The sequence below is a fragment of the Neovison vison genome, chromosome 8 (assembly GCF_020171115.1).
Source record: "Neovison vison isolate M4711 chromosome 8, ASM_NN_V1, whole genome shotgun sequence".
Lineage (NCBI taxonomy): Eukaryota > Metazoa > Chordata > Mammalia > Carnivora > Mustelidae > Neogale > Neogale vison.
In genome coordinates, this window is record NC_058098.1 from 114,880,866 (window position 1) to 114,898,087 (window position 17,222).

At 43.1% G+C, this 17,222-nt stretch overlaps 1 protein-coding gene across 13 annotated transcripts in view; it reads left to right on the plus strand.

Moving 5' to 3' along the window:
- The window catches only part of LTBP1 (latent transforming growth factor beta binding protein 1), a 406,971-nt gene that overhangs the window by 154,857 nt on the left and 234,892 nt on the right, over nucleotides 1-17,222 (plus strand). For 6 of the 13 annotated variants that reach the window (XM_044261743.1, XM_044261746.1, XM_044261745.1 and 3 more), the window contains one exon: nucleotides 11,071-11,238. In XM_044261743.1, the coding sequence (XP_044117678.1) occupies nucleotides 11,071-11,238 (168 nt within the window). The other 7 variants (XM_044261752.1, XM_044261751.1, XM_044261753.1 and 4 more) reach the window with 2 other exon arrangements.

A 17,222-nucleotide genomic window follows, 5' to 3' on the forward strand; every position in this document is an offset into this window, starting at 1 on the left:
AAGTATGATAGTTCATTTTCTTCTTTGTGTCTGCCTGTAGTGAAGGAGGAAAGTTTCCATGCCCCCTTACGAAGGCAATGGCGCCCTGATTGCTTTCAACTCCTTTCAAATTTTGTGACTTCCAGTTACTAGTTAGAGTAAAAGTTGCTTCTTTGCCCTTGCAGGAGACAGTTGAATGCCTGTGCATTCCTCTCCTGGGCTCATAACACCTTCGATTCACTTCTTTTCATTTCCTACGCCTGCATTCTTTCCTATGGCACTCCCTTCCGACCACATAATTTTCTGTTGTTCCCAAAGAAGGAAAACCACCAGGTGGGTTATTTGTTACAAATAGAGGAGGATAAGAATACAAACTGCTTCCTTGGGCTTGACTGAGGCCAAAGGAAGATTGATAAAGTAGGAAAATAGACATCAATAGACTTATGTGCTAAAAGCCAGGGGAAAATGAGAGCTGCATTGTCCAAACTGGCATGCCTAGGTTGCTGAACATTGTATGGGGAGGGGATAAGTGGGTTGGTTCCAGAGGACGAAAGGTGGTTTTCTAGGGGGAGAAAAGGGCACGTGAAGGAAGTAGGCCTATTAGCAAGGACCGTGGGGGCAGTTGGGTTCAGCTAATGCCCAGGCTCTGTGTGGAATGCTTCAGGATGTGAGGCCAGATTCTGTCTGATGGGAAAGGATCTCAACTTTCTTTTAAGGAGTATGATGTTGTCAGAAGTATTTGTCAAAGATATTTCTCATAACCAGTCTGTAAATTCTATGGAATCCTAATTCTCAAAGCATATGGTAGATATAATCTGGGACCCTCAGGAAAAGTGGCCCCCACTTAATCAAGCCTGTGATAAGTCATGAAATTTGTTCCTTGGTAAACAAATAGCCCAATAGATTTTCTGCCTTTGAGTCAGACTTGCTTCTCCACATGCAAACAAACAGATGTTATTTATGGAAATGATGAGTGATAGACTGATAACAAATGCCTCCATTTACTTCTCTTTGGAAAAACAACAAATGTGAGGATAAATAAAACCAAATTCTGTTCCAAAATTAAGGCACAGAAAATTCAAATCATGTGAAGTATATCTAACCCATGCTTTCTGTAAGGAGACTGTGCAAACTAGCCAGAATTGTGTGAGGACTAGAACTAGAAGACACCTAAGTATTCATTGCTCTGCACCTTGTTCTCTGGGTTCAGGGACAGCCTCGAAGTCCTCTCTTAACCGGTTGTAGGAAGCCTGGCCTCCCAGGGCTGTTTGTGAGATCGCTAGTTGTGTTGCTGAGAAGACCAGTGTGGGTTTTTTAAGGGAGGTAGAGATTTTCATATGCATCTTTTATTTATTTTTTTAAAGATTTTATTTATTTATTTGATAGAGATCACAAGTAGGCAGAGAGGCAGGCAGAGAGAGAGAGGGGGGAAGCAGGCTCCCTGCTGAGCAGAGAGCCCAAAGCGGGGCTCTATCCCAGGGCCCTGGGATCATGACCTGAGCCGAAGGCAGAGGCTTTAACCCACTGAGCCTCCCAGGCACCCCGAAAAATGCATCTTTTAAATGGTATTTCTCCCTTGGGAGACTCTTAGAGGGTGTAGCATCTTGAATGTTGATGCCAAGAAAGAAAACAAACAAACATCCCCCCCCCCAAAAAAAAAACCCAGTTCCCTGGATGAACTCATTCAACCATCCCCAAGTATGTTTCCCATAATTGTCAGGATTCTAAGTCCAGATAGTGGATTACATTCTCACTTCAGAATTGAGAACATGGGTGCAGTGAGTCCCTCCTGTCCCCCTTTGTTCTTTGCTCTGTTTTCTGTTACCTACTGAGTTAAGTCCTGTCACCGTGGGGGTGTGTTCCTCTCTCCCTCCCTCTCTCTTTTTTTTTTTTTTGAAGATTTACTTATTTGAGAGAGAGAATGTAAGAGCATGGGTGGGGAGAGGGGCAGAGGGAGATAATCTACAATCTCCCTGATGAGTGGGGAGCCCCTCCGTGGGGCTCGGTCTCACGACCCATGAGTTCATGACCTGAGCTGAAACCAAGAGTTGGACGCTGGCCTGACTAAGGGGATGTAGCACAGCATTTCAAATGCCACCACCGCTTCTGGACAGATTGGGAATAGTAGGTTCTCTGGTATTCAAGATTAGGAGCAGAGATTTCCAGATATGTTCTAGACAGGAGAGTTTTAAAAATGACATCCAGGGAGCCCCTGTGAAACAGCCTGGTGCAGTTACAGGACTCCAGGGCTGAAGTGCCTTAAGAGTGTTGTCCCCTCTTTCCCTGGACTGTAGTATCATCCAGGATGATAATCAATGACTGTAGTCCAGGGCTTGTCCTGAACTTTCCAGGGTGTTCTTGTCTGTCAGCTGAGATATGCCTGGACAGTTGAATCCCTTCAGGAGATGTTAAAGAAAGTATTTTACAAAAAGAGTCAGAATATGAAAATGCCAAAAAGCCATCGGTTTGTTTTGCTAGTTTTCCACTTTTCGTACTGACTGTATTTCTTTCTGCAAACACTGGACCAGATCCTGCTAGGTGAGCAACTTGTTGGGGAAAAGTTAAGTTTTCTGATTGTAAAATCTATTACACCTTCAAACATACTTGATTTTGCTCAAAATCTATGGTCTCAAGGTGTGTGGCTTAGAGTCCTCCTGGGGCGGTAGGGTCTGGTTGGCAGGGCAAGATTGAAGGCTGAGAAAATGTGGCAGGTAATAGGTGACAATCTAAGATTTTATGCCTTGAGTCAAGGTAAAACAAAGACTGAGTGAATAGGAAATTACACCTGACTCCTGAAATATGTGGAAATTTGGGATGAAATCTACCGTCTTCGTTGGTGAATCTCTGGCTAACCTCTTGACCAGTCTCCCTGTGCTGGGAACCAAAATGTATTTCATAAGATTTTATTTATTTGTTTGTTTTTAAGAGAGAGTGTATGCGCAGGTGCGTGAGCACAGGGAGGGACAGACGGGAAAGGAGAGGAAGAGCATCTCACGCAGACTTGGTACTGAGCCCTGACATGCGACTTGATCTCATGACCCTGAGGTCATGACCTGAGCAAAACCAAGAGTCTGATGCTTAATTGACTGAGCCCCCAGCTACCTCCCAACATGGGTAGGTTATGGGTGGGTTTTATTGTCCAGTGGCAATTCATAATAGGCTCACGGAATCTCAGTAGAGATGTTTTCAATTTCCTAGTTCTTTGACAAAGGGGATGGATGCTTAGTAAATAAAAAATGGGTTTAAAAACTCCTTACACATCATCATAACTCTTACTGACAGAATTAAAGGAGGTTTCTATCATGTGTCAGTTTGATTTCTGCATAATATGTTGTGAAACTTTGGGAGCAAATAATTGTTTTTCTTTTGAAAAAGTGAGAAATTTCTGTTTCCTGTTTATTCAGCTATTCTCTCATTGGCATGTTTAAATGAAAATTTTCACTTTTTTATGTCATTGGCCATTTTTGGGTAATGTTTTAATGATTTTTGGGAAAACTGTGTTTTGTAATGACTGCAGGGTTTCCTGAATAACAACTGTGTTTTTGCTTGATTTGAAACTTTTATGGATAAAACATTTCTCTTTGACAAATACAGCATACAACAAGTATGTTTTAGGGCTAAAAGCTTAATAGGAGTATTCTTTACTATTTTAACACTACTGGCACTTAACCCATAGATAAATACTATTTATTTAATTTCTTTTAGTGAAGTTTGTTCATTCACTTATTGTTCTTGAGCACTTACTATGAGAAAACATGTTGGGCATATAATAGTGACCAGATGTATTCCTGCTATCATGGAGTTTGCCTTCTCAGGATGATAATCAATGACATATATAAAGTATGTTTATAGTCAATAGGAAATGTAGGGCAAGGTATGGTGGATAGGTGATGTGTGGGACTGTTGCAGTTTTATGAAGGTCGTTAGGAAAGGCCTCTTGATGAATTGACGTTCTGGAGAAGTCTTGAAGGAAGTGAGGGAGGAAGCTGTGTATGGCAGAGAGAGAACATTCTAGGTGGAGGGAGTGCCAGGTGCAAGGGCCTGGGACGGAAGCACACCCATCCTAACAAGGAAGCCAGAGTGAATGGGTTGAGGAAGGCTGTGGGAGATGAGGTCAGATGTTGCCACTGTGGACGCCTCTGTTGGCCATTGTGAGGTCTTTGGCTTGTGATCTGATAGAGAAGGGAAGTCCCGGAAAGTAGGAGCCCTACGATGTCACAGACAAATTAGAATAGATAGCCTGAGTGCTGCGAGGAAGGTAAATTGGACGAGGGCAAAGGTAAAAGCAGGGAGTCTGGTTTAGGAGACTGTTGACATAATCCAGACCAAAGATGACGATGGATTGCACCAGAGTGTTCATCATGGAAGTAGTAAGAAGGTGTTACCTTCTAGAAAGACAGTTAACAGGATTTGCTGTTGTTTTGAGTCTCAGATGGACACCAATCAAGAAGTTGCCATTTTCTGAGTTGGGGGAAGACTTGAAGAAGAGCAAATTTGCGTGTGGGTACAGGAAGGAATCAAAGCTTAATTCTGAATACATGTTGTTTGGGGTGTCTGTTAGGTGTTAGATATTTACTTAGGAAAGACCCATCAATGGTTGGACCATTGGTTGCTTGGTTGCACACACATATAAGGTAGAGGTGGTCCAGGCTAGAGTTTTACATTTTCTATATATAAGTTCATAGATACTATTTAAATCCATGAGCTAGAACAGGATGATCTCATCTAGGAAGTCTTTTTAGAAAAGAGAAGGCCACAGAGACTGAGTTCTGGGGCTGTCGCCCAGAGAGGGTCATGAGGAGCACTGGGCCAGCAGGGTAGGAGAGAACCATGAAAGAGTAGAGTGACTTAGGAGACTGGCAGAGAAAGTGTATTGTGAAACTGTGTCCTTGTGTGTCAGAGAGGCTGAATGTTGGAGAAAGAAGGACTCAGAGAATTTGCCATTGAATTTGGCAATGTGGAGACCCTGGTGACCTTCACAAGGGCAGTTCTGGCAGTTCTACAGTCAGTAGAGCAGTCTTTTAAAGAGCTCTGCTGTAAGGAGAGCAGAGAAATAGAGCATCACTAGATGCTCTAGAGCATCACTTAGATCACTAGAGCATCACTTGCACTAGAGAGGAATGGAGACAATAGGAAGTGCTATTCTTGATATTTGGGCAAGAGTGCAACGTGTTTGCATGCGAACACAGATGAGAAGAGAGCAAGTCTTTGAGTCTGTAAGAGAGGGAGGGATCCATTACTTTAGCTGGGGAGGGGACAATAGGGAGAAGCTGGCTTTAGCTGGAACCCCATCCTTCATCGGGGGAAGGCAGGACAGGTACAGATCCAGGTAAGTTGGTAGGCCTGGGTCATTAGAGCTTTTATTTTCTTAGTGAGTCAGGGAGTGAGTTCATACAAGACAGTGTGTGACTAGGTTGCTGCTGCATTTCTGCCCAAGTGGCTATTTTGAGGACTGTATTTACGTTTTCAAACATGGTGTACTATTGATGCCTATTTTCTTGATGCGTGGTAGCCAATTCTATAAGGAACTCAGAATATATCCAGAAGCTTATTCTTACATTAAATGATTTAATGGACCCACAGAACGGTGAAGATGAAGAGTTCATCTCCTTAAAAGTATAAAAGGGAAAGGAAATCTTGTATGGAGATGTGAGAGAGATAAGTAATTGACCTAGTTGCCTTGAGTGGGTATTAATGGAGAATTGAGGGGGCAGAGGAAACTCACATGGTCTTTCTTTTAAAGTGTATCATATCAACTGGGTAGCATGTAGTTCTTCCTCTACTTCTTCATTTAGTCACATCTACCCGAAAAAACCTCAAGAGATGGTCCTGGAATATAAGTCATCTGAGGAGGTGCTCCTGTGACAACTAGAAATCTGTTCCAGGACTACAGCCACCCGATGAAGTAATAGATCGGATGCTAGTTTGTTTGCACAGCACCTTTCTCGAGGAACACAGTATTCTGTGGCAATTATTTTAATAGTCCATGAGGAGCTAAGCAAGCCTGGAGAGCAGAACAATGAACTCCTGTTATTCTAAGCATTATTTAATACTTTGATGATTTGTCCTTCAAAGAATTCTTGGCCTTCGGGCAAGCAATGGACTGCAGCTGAAGAGTGAGCTCTTAGCTCCTTTTCTCACATGGGACCTGTGTATTGATTGAGCTCTGAAGTCTCTTTAAGCAGCCTCCATTAATGGGCAGGTTGACGGCTTTTAACCACAGAGGGGGTGCTTCTCCTTTGCCGAGGACACTTCCTGTGTGCCTTGGTCCCTGGCGTTCCAGTTGGATGAAGGCTGATGGGCTGTCACAGCCTTCTGTGTGGATATGGAGGAGACTGTGTGCATGACATCTGACATGAGTCTTGAATTTGCTCTGTTTATTTCTTTGGCTGCCTTTGCTTTTGGTCCCATCCTAGGCCAATGATGGAAAGATGGTAGCTGGGCACTTTTCTAGACTGAAGTCTGTTTGTCAAGAACAATTTTCACATTTTTGAGTTTTTCTCCATCATTAGTGCTTGGGAAGCAGAAGTGAAAGCTTTTTCTATTGGGAGGATATCGGCTTCACTTCCATCCCGTTCACCATATGCTCTGAATGTCTGTGGTTTGTTTTAAACCATGTGCCAGTGCCTCTTCTTGGAGGTTTAACTTTGTGCAGGGTCTGGCAGGACCTGCAGACAGGATGTTGACTCCTGAGTATCTTGACTGACTGACTGACTAGGAGGCCCGATGGAGGTGCTACATGGCTCCAGGCAATCTATGTTTCTAGCCAAGGCCTCTAAAATGCCAGGTTTGAAAGCACTTGCTTAAGATTTCTGGGGCTTATTTACCTGTGGGGTTCTAAAAATCACAATTTTTTCATCAGAGGGACCAAGCATGAAGGCTCTGGCAAGAGTTTTTCCTGCTAAGTCCTGACTGGCCTGACTTCTGCTTTCCAGATTTGTAATGCTTTTCTTTTCTTTTCTTTTCTTTTTTTTTTTAAGATTTTATTTATTTATTTGACAGAGAGAGATCACAAGTAGGCAGAGAGGCAGGCAGAGAGAGAGAAGAGGAAGCAGGCTCCCCGCTGAGCAGAGAGCCCAATGCGGGACTCGATCCCAGGACCCTGAGATCATGACCCGAGTCGAAGGCAGCGGCTTAACCCACTGAGCCACCCAGGTGCCCCGTGTAATGCTTTTCTTTTTTAAGATTTTATTTATTTATTTGAGAGAGAGGAAGGGTGAGTGAGAGAGAGAGTACAAGCCAGGACGGGAGTGAGGGGCGCTGGGGGAGAGGCAGAGGGAGACGCAGGCTCCCTGCTGAGCAGAGAGCCCGACCTGGGACTTGATCCTAGAACCCTGGGATCATGACCTGAGCCAAAGGCAGATCCTTAACTGACTGAGCCACCCAGGCGCTCCCCCAGTTTTGTAATTCTTAATCAGCTGTTAGCGCTCCAGGGATGGTCTTTGACCACTGATTTCACCATGGGCTTCATTCTCCTCTCTGGTGAAACAAGGCCTTAGACCAGAATGGCTGCCAGCATCCGGCGAATCCATGGTCTCCATGGGGTTCGACAGACTTCTTGGTTGGGGTCACTTCATGTATTCTACACTTGATGCATACATGTATGTAGGCATGTGGAATTCTTGAGTTTAGTTTACTCTAAGCATTTGAGGAAGATTACAGACCAAGGAGTCTCTAGAGGAAAGTTCACTGCCACTGTTGGTGAATTCCATGTAAACTCTTAACAGACGAGCGGTATTGTCTTGATCTTGTCACATGTGAGGAATTCGAAACTCAGAGCAGTTTACCTTACTCTTGGGTACTTTGAAAATCAAACTCTACATGATACCCTAGTAGAAACATAGAAATGATTTTACAAGGGGATAGGAGAGTGTATTTTCTAACTCATTTAATATTTTTGGAGATCCTGTGAGAACTACAAATGGCCATCTAATGTCAAAAGAAGTTGCGAGTTTTTCAATACTGATTGTGAGACTGATGTGGAAAACAAAAGCTAATTATAATGAAGAAATCAGTGCTTTGTGAAGACAAGAGGACCCGCTGAGATTACGTGTCTGCTTTAGAAGGAGACTACTTTATAGCAGAGAGTTAGTAAAACACAAAGGGAAAATATGAAATGAAATGTGTCTTCTTCCAAGACGATGTGAACATTGTAAAAATCAGAATCAAGTCATATGAAACTGTCTCCGCCATTTGAAAATCCAAACGATTCCAGGCCAAAAAATATTTTTTTGGCAAAGAAATAGAACAGGTTTTTAAAAACAATAGGCCCAGAGAATCTCAAGTGCCTATAAAGTGACTACTGTAGCCGAGAGGTGAAATGGGAATAATGATTAAGTGCTTGCTTTCCTTGGATGTCTCTCTTCGCCTAAGTGAGCATAATTTAGGTGACGGTCTGAGCATCTGCATGGCAGCTGCTGGTGCCACGAGTTAATGCCAGAGAAGACAGAATAGTTGGCACACCATTTCTAATTTCATTATTGTACCAAGAGCCAGAAAAAATAGAAGTTTATATTCTTTTGAAGTGGGACGATATTGTCTCTCTCTCTCTCTCTCTTTTTTTTTAAATGGGCTCCACACACTTAGATACACAAAGTTTTCTCAAGATATTTGTAAGCATGGTCTGGCAGTTTTGAGCATGAGCTGGGCTGTGTGTGCGTGTGTGTGAGTGTGTGTGCTACTGTAAAAAAAAAAAAAAAAAGTCGAACTGCATGAATTTTTCCTGATTGTGGAATTAACATTCTGTTGTAGTTCTTTAAAGTTCTGGGTACACTCAAAAATTTTAAATACTGTATAAGCATTCAAAACAGTGGTTCACAAATTGTTTCTTTAAATAAAGTTTTATTGGAACACAGCCACCACCATGCATTTACATAATGTTTTTGACAGTTGGCTTTCCTGCTGCCACAGCAGAGTTACATAGTTGCCAACAGAGTCCATCAGGCCTACAACCTTGAAATATGTACTGTTTGGTTCATTATAGGAAAAAAAGCTTTCCAGATGCCATTTTTTAAGGTGCTGGAAGATCTGGTCAGGCCCCTAGACTATCTCCCCACTTCACACTAGGTGTCCTAATCTCTTGTGTTAGAACCGCTGAATGGGAATGGGAAATCATCTTGGAAAAACATTTGAAAAGAACTGAGGCTCTTTTTCTTCTGGAAGAATCGTTTTCTTGTGTTAAGTGAGTGGGCCAACCCAAACTGATCTGTTCAAGATCCTGCTAACTTGAGCTTTCTTTGCTTACTTGGTAGTTCTCTTTGAGTAGTTGGAGGGCGCTCATGTGGAGCATGAGCTCCAGTTGTTAGATTGGGAGACCATGGGGAGTGAGGTCAGGATGAATGGACGCAACTGCCATGCTTGAGCTCCAGAAGGAAGAGCACTTGGTAGGAATAGCTTAGAACTAGAACGTGCTGTCTTAGTGGGTAATGAGCTCCCTGTCACCAGAGATGTTTAAATAAAGGTTGTGTCATACAACCTTTGAGCCCAAGTTCCAGCTTTGAAATTCTAATTTTTGTTGTTGTTGTTGATAAGGTTTTTGGTTTTCAAGCTCAGATCTGACCATAGTTTATTTTGTTGAGGGCTTATAGAGGCCTATTAGATGACTTCCTGAAAATATAACCTTGGTCAGACCAAAGGAGTATATACAGAGGCAGAATTGCTTCTGGTAGGCAGAGGGTGGCCGCAGAAAGGCGACCCAGAGCTAGTCTCCTCTTTGGCCACTAAAGTAACACAGTGACAATAGGATAAGCACTACTTCCGACCACCCTTAGTCTCACAGATGAATCATCTGTCTCCAGCTTCTGCTACCATCTTTGCTTTCTGCCTTAGGCGCCTGGAAAGAGGAAGGACCTGGATGGGGTCACATCACAGCTGTAGAAGTCAGACTAGAGTTTCTTTCTGCACTTTGCCATGGAGCCTAGATTGGGACTTGGCCATGAATGGCAGTTCTGGGTGAGCTCATACATTCTCCGTGCATCTCTGCTATGGCCGCACGAAAGCAGCCGTAGAGAACATGTAAAGGAGGAATGTGGCTGTGTTCTAATAAAACTTTATTTATAAATGCAGGCAGTAGGCCAGATTAGATCCCAGGGCCACAGTTGATGGAGACGTTGAAAGTTAGAACTCGCTAGAAAATATCAGCTGTGATTCTTTCACATTTTATAGAAGTGGTGAAATGACATGTCCAAAGTCACACCATGGCTGTGCCAAAATTATGAGCCAGACAGAGTCTGACTTTGAGATCAGTGCCCGTTTCGTGATACTCTGCTGCCTCTGCTGTGCAGTCAGGTTACAGCATTTGGTTTTGAGGAGAGAGCCACGAGACAGCAGGAAATACCTGCCTGAGGTAGACTGTCTGCCGGATGGTCCTTGAGCAGAGGCAGCCCTTGGGCCTCGTGACCTGGCCTCCCTTTCCCTCAGGCGGACCCCGTTTACAGTACAACAAAATACAGGTTGCATAAATTAAGATGGAGAAATACTGCCCCAGAGTTGTGAAAAAGAAATGGGCTCCCACAGCTGCCTCACAGGATTTGATCACTTCAGCTGAGAGTGCCAGGAGATTTGAGACAGATGTTTTCAGACATGCCGCATGCCTAAAACATTTCCAGGGGTCGGGCTGCAAATAGTGACTTCAGAAGTGGAGAAACAGGGAAAGTATGCAAGCTGAGGACACAAGAGTTTATTCACCGTGAGGTACACGGCCAACCTCTTTGCATTACATGTGCCTGTCAGGGTTGGCTCTTTCCTGTCGTGCCCTCCGTGTTGCTCTTTGTCTGCCCGTGAATAAAGTGCAGCATTGTGGTTAGTAATCCCACTCCAGTGACTCGACTTCAAATGTGGTTTTGGAGTGCATCCCAGAGTTCTGTTTGCTAAGCTTCCTACTCCTGTTTCAGAGACGCCACTGGATACAGAGCAGCGAGCACTAAAGGCTTCCCTCTTTCCTTAAACCTGTCGGGTTGTGGGCTCTCCCGTTCCCCCTCTCCTCTCCTTTCTTTTTCTCCCCCCCCTTTTTTTTTTAAACCTTCCAAGGCACGTTCATGGATACTAAGCTGATGTGTTTGTTGTTCTTTTTCTCCCTGCCTCCGCTCCTAGTGAGTAACCACACTGGCCGCATCAAGGTGGTCTTTACTCCGAGCATCTGTAAAGTGACCTGCACCAAGGGCAGCTGTCAGAACAGCTGTGAGAAGGGGAACACCACCACTCTCATTAGTGAAAATGGTCACGCTGCCGACACGCTGACGGCCACGAACTTCCGAGTGGGTGAGTTCCTCCACGGTCCCTGACCGTCCTTACTCGGGACCGAGTTCCTGCACGGTCCCTGACCGTCCTTACTCAGGAGAGCTTTATGAGATCGAAGCCTTGAGACAGCCCCCTCCGCTCCGACGGCTCTCTGCTCGAGCGGGTTTCTGTCTGGGAGACCGAATGTGCTTCTTGCCTGAGCTCTTGTAAATGACTTTTGGAATAATTTTTAACCTGCTTTTGGGCTTCTGAGAGCAGTGGCAGCTAGCACGTTGCCCCTTCTTGCCTAGCCCTTATGCAACCCGCGGTGATGGGAGGTAGCAATAGGACAGAAGGGGGTCGGTTTTAGATGAAGACCCTCACGCACGACTTGCCCCGATGGGCTTCAGATTCTCATCTGCTCGGTCATAAGGAGAGTTTGCATTAGATCGGACTCATGTTACAAGATGTGGATAGTGGTGATGCAGTTGAAGTTTTTGCTGGATGAAGAGTCATGTTCTAAAAAAAAATTGTCGAAAACTGTATTCCGGTTGTAGGAAGGAGTACGGACTTGTGTCTTGCGCCGCGTTGCTGCTCTGTATCCGAGGGCTGAATTATAAATTGATATATGACAGGGATTCAGGGAAAAATGCAGCTGTCAGCACTCAGGACCTTTGAATCTCTCATAACTAATTTAAATATGAACTGTGGAGGCTACTAAAAAGAAAGATTTTTACTTTAAGAATTTTTGTGTTGTTTTTACTTCTTCGTCAAGGGAGAGAGCACTGTGGTCCGCTGAGTGCTGTCACACTGCCATGTTGTCACGCAATACGGTATTTTTGTCACGGAAAAATGTCTTTTATTATTTTTTTGACCAATTATGGTTTGCCATGTGTACTCAAATAATCACAGACACCCACATTACATTATGAGCTACTCACAAGAATAACCCAAATGTCAGACAGATAATAACACTGGCTAGATCTGGTCTTTTTATGGAATATTGCTGTTTAGTCTTGAGTGTGTGTGTCTGGGGGGTGGCCAGGAGAGAGGATGTCTCTTTCAAACTGATCATCATCAAGACAAAATACAAGGGCACAGCCTGAAGTCCTTATTAGCTCTTTGATTATTCTCCTGCTTTATTGTGACTCCTACTCCTTCGGAAGTCAAAGCAGTATTCGAGATAGTCTGTACTTGGAAAAAACATGTGCCCGTAGATACTATTTAAAAGGGTATTGTGAATTTCCTGGCTACGATAGGGGTGTTTGGGCATATTTGAAAAAGAATGTGGCTGGTAGGTGCCAAGTGGTACATTACACTTCTCAGGGCAGAGAGCCGAGTCTCATGGGAAGTGTGTTGAACCGCGGATCGGGAATCTAGACTCTGGTCTCGGTCCTGCCACTAACGACCTAATCCACAGGGTGTGACACTTACTGTTTCTGGACCTCGGTTTCGTCTCATCCATAAAACAAACGGCTTACATTTAGGGACCTCTGAAATTCAGTCTGTCTTTAAAATCTTAGGACTTTTTATGAGTAACAAGTAATATTATTTTCTGGAGGGCTGTAGACAATGAGGGGAAGAGAAAAGGCAGTTCCCAGGAGGTTGTTACGGGCTTAATGACTTTTTCCCACTTTTACTTTCCTTGATTGCCTTCCTTGCTCTCACGGGTTTCCCAGCTCCCTCAAAGGTGTCGGCTCTCCCTCCTCCTCCTCCTCCTCGCATTTTCCATAAATCTTTACAGTAGGAATGACAAAGTAATCGGATGGGTGGTAATTTTTTGGCTTACAGTGTATTCATTCTGAAACTAAATATTTGCAGGCTTTGAGAAACAGAGGAAGTCTACTTGTTAAAACACGCCGCACACTTTCCTGTCTGGCATTTAAGTAGATGTTTAAGAACAGGAGAACAGGATACACGTAGCCTGGTCACAATATGAAATGGAGCAAACTTATTGACACACACAAAAATCTCAAAACCAGAACTCAACTCTGCCACAAAAGGATTGGCAGAGTAGTTTAAAAGAGAGAGACAGAGAGGGCTCGGGAATAAAGTTTCATGTTGGTAACCCTGGGAAATACTTCATGTATGCCCTCAGTGATTTTCCTCTTCTCTTTATTTAGATGCAAATGTTAGATTATTTGAGGGAGAAGCTGTACATTTCTTTTAATTAAAGAAAAGTGATTCTGTAGAACTTACAGATTATGATTCTTCAGAGATACAGAAAATTTTAGAAATTCATTTTTTAGACCTGTATCTTTGTGGACTTAGCTGGTGTAATATAGCTGGATTACTTACAGAAAATGTGACTTTCTAACTTCCTGTTTTTTTTTCTCTTTTTGTATTTGCTTACAATACATTGCGTCTTTTGACAAATCGGATATGTATATGGAAAATAGAACAGCTTGGGGACAATTAAAAATTCATCATAACTTGCTAGCTACTCTCTTTGGCCTCTGGTATATAAGATGTGGGGGGCTGACAGACTTCTGTAAAGGGCCAGATAGTAAATACTTGAGACCTTGCAGTACAAACTGCACGGCGTGCAATTCCTCAGCTCTGCGTTGGCCTTGCAAGCAGCCATATGTACAAGCCTGGACGTGGCCCTGTACCAAACCCTCGGTGGGCCAGGTTTGACCTGAGTGGCATGGTTTGCTGACCCCTACTCCAAGGAGTCAACATAATACTGGGAAAACCCGTGGACTGGTTTAAAACGTGGACTTCAGAGTCAAGGCATCTTCACTAAATAATCCATTTGGATAATCAGAACACAGAAATAATTTTGAACATTTCCATGGCGGTTTATAGGTTTATTTGTTTGTTTTTTGAAGGAAGTGGGGACACATAATAGTAACATTTTTTGATAAGGAAACTTGGGTGGTATAAGTGAGCTTGACTTATTACACAGCAAGTCTGCTACCTAGGACCAGAACTTAGATCCCCTTAGGTCATCTGTTTACTTAATTTCCTGGGGTCAGACCACAACATGTAGGAGGTTGTTTTATACATATACTTGCTTGGCAACATAGAGAGCAGGAGGGACACAGGTGAAGGACCCCATGGGGCTGGTTTTGTGGGAAGGACGGGTGGTCTGAGAGAGAACAGAGACCAGAAGCCCTGGGTTGCTGTCTTGACTTCATCATGGCCATTGGGCATATTCTGGCCTTAGATCCTCCTGGGCTCTGGTCATTGATCACAGAGGACAGGTAATAATGGGTATTCAGAGGGTGATTCTGCAGCAGACACAGGGGTGATATTCATTTCTTCCTTTTTTTTTTTGTTGGTGCTTCTTCTGTAGTAGGTGTTCTGGTCTATGATGATGATGAGTCTGGGCTGTTTAGATATGAGAGGCAGGTGTATTTTTCATGACTATTAAGCACAGAGTCTCTGTTCTTGAATATTCAGTTGGGAAAATATATATATATATATATATTTTTTTTTTAAGATTTTATTTTTTTTTAAGATGTTGTTTATTTATTTGACGGAGAGAGACAGATCACAAGTAGGCAGAGAGGCAGGCAGAGAAAGAGGGAAGCAGGCTCCCCACTGAGCAGAGAGTCCGATGCGGGGCTCAATCCCAGGACCCTGAGATATGACCTGAGCCGAAGGCAGAGGCTTAACCCACTAAACCACCCAGGCACCCCAAGATTTTATTTTTAAGTAATCTCCACACTTAATGTGGGGCTTGAACTCACAGCCCTAAGATCAGCCCCTTGACGGAGCCAGACAGGCATCCTCAGTTGGAAGAATCTAAAGTATGACTTGCGCTGAGTGTGAGGCCCAAATGATGATGATATCCAAGGGAAGTACTCTGAGATTCTAGAATAAATTCATTTTTATGAACATGATATTAGTATGATATAACAGAATGTTTACATTAAATGGCATTTCCTTTCAAGCAGATTTCTAATGATAATAACTTTTTTTGTGACATTCTGAGCTTTGCCTCTTTGCTCTCCCCAGCTTTGCCTTTTTAAAAAATGGGAACATATTCCCAGTTGGGTGGGCCGGCAGGTTAACTAATCATTGTTGTTTTAAAGGATTCCTTCCCCTCATATGGATATAACGAAGATGACCTTCTGGTATTTTTAAAGTTGTTTATAGAGTCGTAGTTCCCCTAATAAGAAGAACACAGGAATTCATGTTGTCACAACTAGAATATTTGAAATAAAATAGTACTATCCATGGCACAGCTTATTTGTAGAACCAGTGAAAAGGAATCATGATAGCTAAAATAACACATTTGGTTTATATGATGCTGTTTTCTCTGAGGACTTACAGGGGACTTAGTTTCCATCAGCATCAAGTGAATAATTATATAAATTATTGGATAATTTAAAAAGTATGTTCCCATATGTTACTTCATTTGATGCGTACTTCCTCTGAGAGAGGTAAATTACAGTATTCATATTCTGTGGATGTGAATATCCAGGCCCTGGTGGTTTGATTAAAGGTGACTCTCACTTGGGTTTTCTGTTCCCGAGTCCAGATACCTCCTGCTCTCTATGTTGCCAAGCGAGTATATATATAAAACACGGTACTAGATTTTCCAAGACAAATCATGAAGATGTCCCCTGAGAGCTTTCGCTTTGCGGAGATGAGGAGTATGTGTAAATAAATCTAAATCAAGGTAGAAGATGTTTCGCAGGAGCCCGGAGAAGGAGATACCACATCTAGCTGAGGGAGGGAAACTTTGAGAGAAAAGGAATGGCGTGTGACATTCTCGTTTAGTTCACCATGCTATCCCTGCTGCTACCCAGGTTGGCTGGGTATGGGAGCTGGGTACATGCATGTGGCCTGATTATAGACTGTTGGGGGCAGTGGTTCCTGAAACATTGGTTAAGTTCCAAAATGTAGGTGGCTGGGAAATAGAGGGAAGGGAGGTAAAGCTGATGTACGGGGGAGAATTTACCTGCTAGAATTCGGCATGGAGACAAGAAGGCACAGGTCATTTCTGAGAAGTGGGGGTAGTTTCACTTAAATGTAGAAAGCTCCAAAGGTAATGATATGTGATACATGACAAGTCTGGGAAGGAAGGGGCAAGGCTGGTGAGCACCTTGAATTCCAAGCTTAGGAATCTGGACTTCTTCAGAACTTACTAAAGTTCTCTGAAAGGGGGCAGAGATATATATCATTTTGAAAAAAGGAGGGACGCTTTCTTGTTTTGTTTTTTGGGTTTTTTTTGTGTGTCTGTTTTTTGTTTTTTGTAAAGCAGGAAACTCGGGTTTTAATAGTGTTAAATAAGTTTTTGAACAACTCATAATAGCTGACAACCTCTAGCCGCTTTTAACAGCTTAGACGTTGGCTTGCTGCTCTGCACTGGGAATGTTCCCCACATGTCTCACAAAATCAGCTTCATCCCGAAGTGTTTTGAGGCAGGGAAGCAGTTCATTTTGTTACACTCATTACGTAGGATCTCTTTGTGACAAGCGATGACCAGTTCCCTCTCACTGAGGCTATCTGTAAACCAATACCTGCTCAGGGAGGGGGAAGCTTTGAGATTTTTGTCTGACAACTCAGTTCAGAGGGTGAGTCTTTTGTCCCCGGTGAGTCTTTTGTCCTCCGCCATTTGACTTCATGTGGATCCCTTGATGTGTATCCAGCATAAAAACCGGTGAAATGCCAGCATTCACTCTTTGATTAATGGGTGCATATATTTGCCCCTTGATGCATTGTATAGAGTGTATGTTTTAAACACGGGATCTAATCTGAAACTAAAAGAAAGTGGCTGCTTTTCATTTGGGCAATTTGGAATGTTTAAGAACTTATCAAAGAAATTATTACCAAATATTTTGAATCTTCTCGAAATATTTTCTGATACTGAATAAATGCTATAATGTAAAGCAATTTCTTGTTTATTCTATTTGAGCTGTGGAGGCGCTATTAGGAAATTAATTTATCATATTTATCAAGCGCCTATCGTGTGCCAAGGATGGGTGTGGGCATTAGGAATACAGCAATGAACAGAACAGACACTTGCCCCTACCACATTAAAAAAAATACAGTGTGGCTGAAGGAGGTGAGTG